The 11,231-nt window shown below is 40.1% G+C and overlaps 1 protein-coding gene across 2 annotated transcripts; it reads right to left on the reverse strand.

The window, feature by feature from the left end:
* Nucleotides 1-895: 895 nt before the first annotated feature.
* LOC144647434 (GDP-fucose protein O-fucosyltransferase 4-like) lies at nucleotides 896-8,768 on the reverse strand. 2 transcript variants are annotated; one of them, XM_078507243.1, is made up of 2 exons: nucleotides 8,629-8,768; nucleotides 896-2,376 (listed from the first exon to the last, which is right to left on the reverse strand). In XM_078507243.1, the coding sequence occupies exon 2, from the start codon at nucleotides 2,344-2,346 to the stop codon at nucleotides 1,180-1,182; it is 1,167 nt and encodes a 388-aa protein (XP_078363369.1). In that variant the 5' UTR covers nucleotides 2,347-2,376; nucleotides 8,629-8,768; the 3' UTR covers nucleotides 896-1,179. The 2 variants fall into 2 exon arrangements, with proteins under 2 accessions (XP_078363369.1, XP_078363366.1); XM_078507240.1 differs by lacking the exon at nucleotides 8,629-8,768 and adding an exon at nucleotides 7,802-8,129.
* Nucleotides 8,769-11,231: the final 2,463 nt, after the last annotated feature.

The raw sequence follows: 11,231 nt of genomic DNA on the forward strand, positions 1-11,231 counted from the left end.
ATCAAAGGTCATGCACTTTGAGACTATGCCATTTTTTGCATCAGTTGATTTGAAAGCTCGTCAATAACCGCAATGAAAATTTAAGAAACCAATTACTGAAACGAAAAATCATTTCATGTTAAAAACCGAGTGCTCCATTCGGAGAGTGTAGTGTTCGAAATTGTAGCTAGGGCTCCTGCTGTAGCAACTAAGATGGACACCTCTATTAAGCCGACGCGGTCAATTTTTCCCTTTTCTTGTGCATGCTCTTGTGCTTGCGTTCGCGTTATGCCGTGTGAAAACAAAACACCGCTTAAGCACATGAAAATTTACGACGTCTGACCGTGTCTGTACAATTAAAATACTCGCTCCAGATTCCCCCGCGTCTGAGCATTGAGCCTTGTAACTAGTAAACATCGTGATCGTATGCTTGTGTTAATGTTTTTCGACGTTCGTTTTCACTTGGAAAAAACTACTTATGCTTGCGCTTGTGCTTACGTCGCTAGTAAAAACCAAGCCTGAGCAAACATTGAAAACAGAAGATGTCGCAAAAAATTAATGTGAAATATAAAGAAATTGAACAATGGTGGCGGATGCATGTGTTTATTACTGTTCAGTTCTCTTTTTCTTGCTCTTTATGTCGAGCTTGTAATTTTATGTTTTACCTGCCTGCATGATGCCGGCACGCAAGACTATCATTGATGGGTTTCTTCAGTTTTATTAATTTATTTTAGGGGTTTATCCTTTTTTTTTTTCGATTTCTTGCTTTCAGCCCAGGTCCTTCCACTCATTCCCATACAGTCTGGAAAGACTTGCCAAACCTTGGAAGTAATATCTAACAACACACACTTGATCGGTTACTTTACATACTTTCACATTATCTTTATTTTACACAAATTAATGTTTGATACAGGTTTCCAATCAGTGGTGCTGAGAACTTGAATCATGAAATACATGTGAAGAAATGACAGTGAAGAAGGCTCGCTAACTTCGACGCGCTTACCGGCCGTAAAATTCTGTCAGCCGGTACGTTTCAATCCTCAGTAGTGGAAGCGTAACATGCTTCACTTTTAGGGTGCGATGATTTCGTTGTTTGCGTTTTCAAAATACCCGACCGTTTTCCCCAGCCCAAATTCTAAAAACCCTCAGTTTTGTAAGTTCCTACAGGTGCTTATTTTTTATAGTTGTAAAACTGTAAACCTAGCCTCCATTTGTTATTCCCCAGTCTTCAAAACGCCTTGGATTGCAAGTGATTGGTTTAAGACCATCTTTGTGTTCTCGCCCTTGTGAAAGTGCCACACAGACTTGGCAGTACATTTGGTACTTTGGCATCCAGTAGTCTCCAATAGCAGTTCCAGTAATATCCCCATATCCTTTCCACTTCCACTCTAGATATTTATTGTACTCAGTCTCATTAGTACTGAGATATTTCAGGTAATCTGCAAGAAGTTGTGGAGACTTAAAATCACGGACTTTTATGACTGAGTGATTAAGATATGGACCAGGCAGAAACTCATCAAGCTTGTCTGTAGCCATCACTACGGGAACTGAGCCAGCTTCCCATGCATGGTGTAGTTGAGCATCAACAAAATAATCACAGTCTTGGTTAAAAAACACCAAGGTGAACTTGTATTGTCTGGCAAGTACAGATTTGGCATCTCTGAAATCTTTGCCTTTATCTTTACCATACCTACCAACCAGACCTTGTTTGTTCCTAAGACAAGCTCCATAAGAATCAACCTGTACAAATTTCATCAACTGCCTCATGTATTCCGTCCGCACCGGCTCACAATTTGACAATGCTGCCATGATGAGCCCAGTTTTATTCTTAAAAGGAACTGGTGGTGTTAAATTAGGTAACAAAACTGAAGGATCAGGGAAGTCCGAATCCAAGCGATAGCTTTTTAATAAGTTAAACTTAGACATAAACTCGGCATCGCTTAATATTGGTGTATATATTGGATTTTCTCGTATTTGCAGAATCCATGGCTTAGATTCTATGGGAGGATACGGCCTTGGATCTCTAGCATGGACAACAAAGCCATCTGCCTCTTTTGCTCGGGATATATCACTTGTTAGCTCACATGGTACTGGGCATTCACCTTTTGTCCACTTTTCATGTAGATTAAGCCTTCTTCCAAAAAACGTTGACCAATAAACAACAAGCCAGGTCTTTGTTTTGTGATTCTCGACACTTATGTTATGGGCAACATTTCCTCTGGGTGCTGTGTGCACTTTCTTCATGGCAGGTTTATTAAACGAAACATTTTTGTTTGAAACGTAGTTTACCTCAAGTTGCCATAAAAGCACCACCAGAAACATCACGCAAGCCGGTAGAAACTTTAACAAAAACGAAGGGGCTGCCATCACTTCCTTCACGGGAGTCTTTTGCTGTACCTGTTAAACAATTGTGTAGGCAGATAGTGAAAATCTTTTAACAGCTTATTGACCCTTTCAAAAATTTCCAAGAGTCACCAATACTGATGGAAGTTTTTCTTCGATGTCAATAAATATATGACACTTTTACAAGTGCAAGATTTTTAAAACTGCACGTTTTCACCAAAATAATCCTAAGGTATAACCCAGAAGCTGTCTTTTACTCTTTGTGAGCAACATAAATCGAGGCGGTTGAGTTACCACGTATGAACTTGCCTGATTTTTAGTATGTTAGTTTCTCTTGTATAAAAATGTGCGCACCTCCTCGGTAATAACCAGGGGCAGTTAGTGCGGGGACGAGAAAATAAGGAAACGGCGTGAAAATATCGGCGGAAAAAAGTCCCCCACAAAATTCTCGAATTAGAATCTAAATGTCATAAATTACTGTGTTATCGTCAAGAGACGGAAGGTGCTGGGAAGTCATCTTCGTATGTTCGGCTAGAGAAAGATGAGATAAATTTTGTATCGTTTTCAAGATAACTTTCCCCTAAAGACATTCTAACAACAATAGCTGGTTGTTTGGTATACATGTAATATGTGGGACGCCTTTCCTGTATCTTGTTTCAAAGAAAATGCATTCCTGGTTGTTGTTTAGGGAATTTATTCTTGTATTCTTATTTTAATTACACGAAACGTCAGATTGTCACTGAAAAGCCCTTTAAAGGGAATTGTCAATGCAGTCTGTATTGTATTATACCATGCCCTAGAAAATACAGCCAATCAGAAATTAGGAAAGCCGTTGTATACTCGACGGTGTATTCAACTCTACGAAATTCAGTAGTAAGACGCGTGCGATGACCATTCCGTTTAAGTGTTCGCAACAAACAAATAGCTGTACTATATCTATATCACGTGCTAAACATGCAATGGGATCATATAGCTATTACGCAATGTTGATGAGTGACAAAAGACATTACGATCTGAGAACTGAACGATAAAAATAAACAAATAATTGTTATATAACGTTTTTTTCTAATGGCGATGTATTAACTTCTGAACAGAATCAAAAACGTTTTTAACACGAGATCGCAAGTGTTGACGCAATACTAATAAGCGACCCTTTCATCACCCACAGCGGAAAGAAATCCCTTGAGAAATTAAAACAGTCCCTTGAGAGTTAACAAGAATGCGATTCCTTTCCGGTTCAACATTTAGCCGCACATAACTGCTATTCTCCTTCATTTTGCTTGTAAACAAGCAAAAAACGTCGAAAAAACCAGCAATGGTAGTAATAAATTCCCACTGGGAGCCCCCACTACCAAACGCCCCAGGTAGGGATAAGATATGGGAAGAGGCGAGCCCTACGGCGGCTACTTCTCGGAAGCAAAATGGCAGACGTATAGCCCAAACCTAGCAAACACGTACAAAAAACATGCAACTCTCCCCAAAACTCAAAAAACGAATTTTTTGATAACAATTAAAAACAATTCCAGTTTAACGGGAAAAAGATAAGCAAAAAATTAAGCCCAGAGATGCTAAATAAAACTTGAAACACAGACACGCGAAAACTGAAACCTGTCACACAAATACAGTAACTGAGGACACAGAAAAACTTGTAACATGGACGTGAAAAAAAAAAAACAAATCTGTCACACAAATGCGAGAAGTTGTCACACAGACAGGGAGACTAAAACTTGTCAACAAGAGGCAAAAACTAAAACTTGTCACACAGACGTAAAAGCTACAGCTCGTCACACAGACGCAAAAAGAAAAATTGCCACACAGACGGGGAAACTAAAACTTGCCACACGGACGTAAAAGCTACAGCTCGTCACACAGACGCAAAAAGAAAAATTGCCACACAGACGAGAAAACTAAAACTTGCCAGACGGACGCAAAAACTAAACTCGTGACACAGACACGATAAGAGTGGTAAGGGACTGGTCAATAAGTACCAGGGGGGTGGGCCGGAGCAATTGGAAAAGTGGTGGCTCGAAAATTTGTGACCCACCCCTTCCTCCTGGCTCAAAACCGACTGACCCACCCCTGATAGGAGGTTAAAAATTACATGACCCACCCCCTTTGCTAAAAAATCAAGGAACAAATCATTTCTTCTGTTAGGGGTTGGAGGTTTTTGATTTGACATCAGTTTTTTAAGTGAAATTCCCAACATATACCAACCCTAATTTTCCCTGATGGACACTGCTGTTCCATGAACGTCTTCTCTCGTCTCTTAACACAGCAAAGAAAAATTAATTTATCATTTCTTATACTAGTCTTTGGTAAATTTCCCACATATTTGTGTGTAAAGTCCATGGGAAAATTTGGAAACAAACATATGCAAAAACTGAAACAGTATGTAATACTGATTCATAAACAACTATTGCAAAGTTCATTTTTTCATACAGAAATTGATAACAGAACCTACAAAGTGTTTGAGTTTACCGGTATTAAAAGGCTTAAAGCCCAGCGTAAATCTATGCAGGTTGAAGAGAGACAGGCAAACCTGATGTTATGATCACAAGCCATCTAGGGGGGTCAGGGGGGCATGCTCCCCCAGGAAATTTTTATATTTGGGCCTTCTGAAACCACTAGAAATTATTAAAAAATGCCCACATGGAGAAATTTATCAATTTTATATACTGATGAATACAGTTTTTCTTGGATCTATAAAAGTTTAAAATTAGTGAATAAATAAGATGACCCACCCCCTACGTGTAGTTCAAAATTACACAACCCACCCCTTTCCGACGGCTCAAAAACTGATGACCCACCCCCTTTCTGCTCCGGCCCACCCCCCCCCCCCTGTAGTTTTTGACCAGTCCCTAAGAAAGAGGCCTGCGACGCGTGACTTTTCCCCTTTCCAAAAGTTAAAAATATAAAGTGGCTCCTAAACTGGCGTAAAAGCATAATGATTTGGCCTCTACCAGGGCTAGGCCCACAATGGAAGAAAACGACAAATAACTAAGCCAAGATACAGCTGAAACGGGGAAAAGCCAACCGCGAAGCAGCCCCGAAATACCCCGTCCAGGGACAGAGCAATTAAGGGTATGAGAAGACCCCTCCGAGGCATACCAGCGGTCAACTTCGAGTCTTCGACCCACAAGCTAGAAAAAAAACAAAAACAAAAAACAAAAAATCTCGATGATTTGGTAAGTGCAGAATGCAATATGGAACAATTGAAAGTATGATGTTTTATATATGTTCGTGTTTATTTGCTTTATTTTACTTTCGGAAAAACTGTTTACAGGCTACTTGTATTCTTTCCCAGGTGTTCCTTACGCTAATCTTTGCAAACGTAACACGACACTTTTGTTCGTTTGTAACAAAATACTTTTGTCTTCCTTGAAAATGCGATAACATGAAACTTTTGTTTTTTGTTTGTTTTACGGCGGCATCGATGACATTTGTTTAATTTAATTAAGTTACGGTTTAGACTGCACGAAAGACGATTCTCAAAAACTAAAGAAACAAATCTAATCAAAAAACATATTTTTCGACAGGTTTTTTAAAACGCAGTACAGCTAGGATATTTGTTTCCTGGTCATCAGGTGTTCACGCCGAAAATCCCGGTGCAAGTTTTTGCATACCTAATTACGAAAGCGCTGTGAAAGTCTCAAAATCTAATTTAATTAATTTGAGGTTTTTACTTGGCGCCAAGAAGTCTGCAGGAAGCCTACCGCAAACACGCAATACAAGCGATGTTCATGATAGTTCCAGAAAACAGCGTAGACTAATCTGCGCATGCGTTTGGTGTAAATTACGTTGAGTAGTACCACAAGGAGAGCAAAGGGTTTTCTGAAACAAATATATACGTTTGAGATCTTCATATGAAAGTAACGTAGATGTGCTCCAGGTTTTACCTAGGGGTACGGTCAGGTGCTCCCCACTCTCCACCCTCCACAAGGAATAATTAATTAATTGTAATTGGTGATTAAAAGTTTACACCGCGTTAGCGGCTTAGTGGTTTAGGGGTTTAGCAGACGCCAACCACACCAAACCATCACAATAGTGCATTTTGCACTAAAAAGAACTAGTAACACGAATGAAAAACTAAGATTAAGCACAAACGCCAAAACCAAATGCGCCACATAGACGCGAAAACAAAAACTTGACGCACAGGCGCGGAAACTAAACTTGTCGCCAGGGAAACTAACTTGTCACACAGATGCGAGAAACTAAAACAGGAAACCTATATTTGTCACACAGATGAGAAACTAAAACTTCTCACACAGACAGGGAAACTAAAGCTTGTAAGCAAGAGGCGAAAAGCTTAAACTTGTCACACAGACGTAAAAGCTACAGCTCGTCACACAGACGCGAGATACGTAAATTGCCACACAGCCGACGGGGAAACTAAAACTTGCCCCACAGACGCGAAAACTAAACTCGTCACACAGACACGAAAAGAGGGGTTCGAAAGAGGCCTGCGACGCGTGACTTTTCCCCTTTCCGGCCAAAAGTTTAAAGTATACGGTAAGGCAGTTCCTAAACTAGCATAAAAACATAACGAGTTGGCCTCTACCAGGGCTAGGCTCACAATGGAAGATGGAATAAAACGGCAAAAAAAAAAAAACCTATGCAAAGATACAGCTGAAAACGGGGAAAAGTCAACCGCGAAGCAGCCTCGAAATACCCCGTCCAGGGACAGAGCAATTAAGGGTATAAGAAGACCCCATCAAGGCATACCAGCGGTCAACTTCGTCCCAAAAGCTAGGAAAAATAAGAATTCGTAACACAAACGAAAAACTAAGCTGTAACACAAACGCCAAAACCAAATGCGCCACATAGACGCCAAAACTAAACTTGTATTGTCACACAGACGCGAAAACTAAATGTGCCACACAGACTGGAAAACTAAATTTGTCACACAGACTTGTCTTAAACTTGTCACACAGACGTGAAAACTAAATTTGTCACACAAACTTGTCTTAAACTTATCACACAGACTTGACACACAGACGCGAAAACTAAACTTGTCACACAGACGGAAAACTAAAACCTGTCACACCGACGGAAAACTAAAACTTGTCACACAGACGCGAAAACTTAATGTGTCACACAGACTAGAAAACTAACTTTGTCACAGACTTGTCACAAAGACGGAAAGCTAAATAAAACTTGTCACATAGACGCGAAAACTAAATGTGTCACACAGACTGGAAAAACTAATTTTGTCACACAGACTTGTCACACAGACGGAAAGCTAAGCTTGTCACACAGACGCGAAAACTAAATGTGTCACACAGACTGGAAAACTAAATTTGTCACACAGACGGAAAACTGAACTTGGACTGGAAAAATTAAATTTGTCACAGACTTGTCACACAGACGGAAAACTAAACTTGTCTCACAGACGCGAAGACTAAATGTATACACGAACAAGAAAACTAAACTTGACACACAGGCGGAAAACTAAAACTTGTAAACAGACGTGAAAACTAACCTTGTAGCACAGACGCGAAGATAAAACCGGTACACAGACGCGTAGTAACACAGACGGACGACCACGGATGTAAATAGGTGCAAGTAGAAGTCCAACACCGACGCAAAGGCAAAATGACCACGCGGACACGAAAGCCAAAACGACTCGCAACCGACTCCAAAGCAATTCGCGTTTTCTGACTGCATCACCGCAAAGAACACGCCCGGGGAACCATGCCACTAAAGGAATAAACGAGAACTAGCGTAAAGCAAAGGCGAACGACATGCCGACAAGAAGTAAAACAGGGCGCAGCGATGGCGGCCGAGCAGCACCAAGCGACGATCTGATGTCAGGCTTCCGTTTAAACGAAGAGAGGGAAAAACATGATAAAACAGGCCTATTTATACCGAACTAGCCAAAATTATGCACAGTAGACTCCCTAGAGAATATACAGAAGCAGGGAAGTAAACAAGAGATATCCCAAAGGAATTAGGGGCGTTTGTGCTTGAGGGCTCCCAGTGAGAATAGTCGGGAGATACTTTCGCAGCCTAGAAACCTAATTTACGATTTCAAATTAAGACGTCAACGTGTGTATAAATTATCAGCAGTGACTACATTGATGTTTTAGATCTACAACTAAACTAACAATAAAACTAGAAAAATAAATCGTTAATCTGAAGGAAGAATCCGTTTTCAAAATCACGGAAACGGTTAATTTCCACCAAATGGACTTCATTTGAGGGGTAGTATCTTTTCATAGATTAAACGAATCTGTCGAGATAATCCTAATTGTTCTACTGTTCGTGATCATGATATGCAATAGATAGAAATAACTCTGATTTACCTACCGATAATTATTTGCTGATTGAGATACCGTGATCCACTACTGGACACTACGAGTCGTGATTTGTGCGTCCTCACTGCTTCAGATGTTGTAAAACTGGCGTAGAAACATCGACCTCGCACACCGCCGGAACTTACCTGTAGTCAACAGCGCGTACGCTGAGAACCTCGCTTACAAAGCAGTAAACTACAGCAATACAAATTAATTAACATTTTGTCCTATTTACACAGCTTTTGAGGATTGTTTGAATTATTGCCACGTGTATAGTGCGACCATAACTACCAAGATGAAAATAATAATTTGATGTGAAAATATATCTTTGTGTTTAATAGGACCTGACAAGACTGACAAACCTTTTCAGGATAAACTTCGTGATAAATAAATTGAATAAATTCATTTGAGCGGAAAATGTAAGTTTTCTTTGTAAAAGAAAAAAAGAGCTAGGCGTACGAGCTGTTCGTCAAGACAAATTACGATTCTGGCAAGTGGCTGTTTCAGTTCACACCATAGAGTCGAAGTTGTCAGTTTTATTTTTTTGGGTAATCGCCGACGTAAAATAGTATACAAACTTTTACCGATAAAATCACGAGCCACATTTACCCCGGGGGGGGGGGGACTCCCATATGAAACGGACGGGGATGCTCGTCGGAAATTTTGAAAAGAACCCCTAAAAGAGACCAATCTGGGTGTGGCTCAAGCCTTTCTTGACCCCTAAAAGATACCAAAAAACTAAGAATGGAGTTTATATTTGTATATTTCTTCGTGTGTAACCCTAAACGAGACCATTTTGGCTAAAAATATTGGCGTTTTGGGCGTTTTTTCCCGGAACACCCTAAGCGAGACCAAAAGTCCGAAATTTACACCCCTAAGCGAGACGACGAGCATCCCCGTCACTTTCATATGCGAGTCCCCCCCCCCGGGACATTTACACGAGGTCAGCACTTCTCGATAAATTAGGGCGCGCCCTCGTGATTTTTGTCGTGTGATTAAGGCCGGCCGAGACCACCTCAGGAGATTGTCGAACCGTGCGTAAAAAACAGTCGATCGCACATTCGTAAACGTTCCTTTTTCAGCTTGCGCTGGCATGGCGGACAAGAGAGTCTAGAAGAAAGATCGATGGAAGATGTGAGTCGTAGCGACAACAGCAACTGTCAAATAAAACCAGGCAGCTAACAAAAGTAAACAAAACGCTTGTGTACGGTCGTAGTGCCATCGGTGTCAACGCCGAAAAAAAAACAAAAACTAGGAAGAGGAAGACAGTTGATGATCTTGTTAAGTCCTTCATTTCCTTTATTCGTATGGGTAAAATTTGTGGGCCGGGGTACATAGCATTTGGCGAAGACTAACTAATTGTATACTTTCTACTGTACGTATATTGTTCATGAAATGAGCCTACAGATTGAACACAATAAAAAATCGCCTTTTATCGTTTTTTTTATTATATTTTTGCCACAAAAGTCTACAAATTGAAGGTATATCGTTTAATTTAAAAAGTTGCTCATTTAGCTTAAACTACGCTAAACTAACACTGCCTCCGCTTCTGGCTCAACCTGCTTTCAGATGTGATTTAGCAAATGTCGTCTTTTTTGCGGTTGCAGGAAAACTTTTTATTAACCGTTCGTCTTTTGGCTTAAATATGTGAAATTATTTTGGATGTTCCTGAAAAGAGCTTTTCACCTTAAAGTAATCTTACTCTAGGGTGCTTTTATAGCATGAGACAACATCTTACAATTAATGCTAATAAGTGAAAAGTAAGCAAAAGGAAAAATGTGATTAGTGTCTATGGTATCATTTAAGTAGTAACTTTTTCTCAGTGGAAATAGTCAAGTCCTCGTATTTGTTTCTACGAGAAAAGTGATCTCTTTATAACAACTATCGAACAACTGGAGCTGACTAACTGTTTTAAATAAATTTTCTTGGCCTGGAAGCGAAAAGCACAGGCTTCGTCTCGACAGCTGACTTGTCAAAGATGCGGCAAAATTTTCTCACCTCTTTTGATGAAAACGTCTCGCAAGTCTCAGTAGTCAATCCCTTTTGTAAAATCCTTTTTACGATCGATCTCAGTTAATTGTTACTTGAATATAATCTCTGGAGTGTGTTCGAGAGTGAAGAATGGAAATCGCAATTATAGCGGGGTAGTCTGTTTTAATTGCAACTGAGTATTTCGGTCTGTTGTGATTTGTGCTTGACAAATCGTGGTTTACAAACGATTCTTTCAATTCAGCGAACTTATCTTAAACACGATACCCTGAGTTGCAAATCTTCAGCTTGCTGCTCGCAGTATGGCGGCGAAACACCCAAAACACCTTGCGTGCTTCCCGCAAAATTAACCGAGACCACCGTGCGCCTAGTTTCTTCAAATCAGGATCGCCTCGCATACTACCATACATTTCCTATATATTTCTTCATATATTTTTCTATTTTTTTAATCCCTTATATATATACACGCGGGGACTGTTTGTTTGGCCTTGTATTTTCTTCATTTCTTTCGTGTTCTTAAATACCTGTGACAGTATAATACATAGACTTTCAGTTACCTTACCTCTTTCATTTTTATATTTGCAGCGCACCGGAAGATTTACCAGTGGGAAAAAGGTGAGGGGTCTG

The sequence above is a fragment of the Oculina patagonica genome, chromosome 3 (assembly GCF_052425735.1).
Source record: "Oculina patagonica isolate OP01 chromosome 3, crgOcupat, whole genome shotgun sequence".
Lineage (NCBI taxonomy): Eukaryota > Metazoa > Cnidaria > Anthozoa > Scleractinia > Oculinidae > Oculina > Oculina patagonica.

Coding starts and splice junctions, on each gene's coding strand:
- LOC144647434 (XM_078507243.1), bottom strand. CDS start 2,346: ATGGCAGCCCCTTCGTTTTTGTTAAAGTTTCTACCGGCTTGCGTGATG.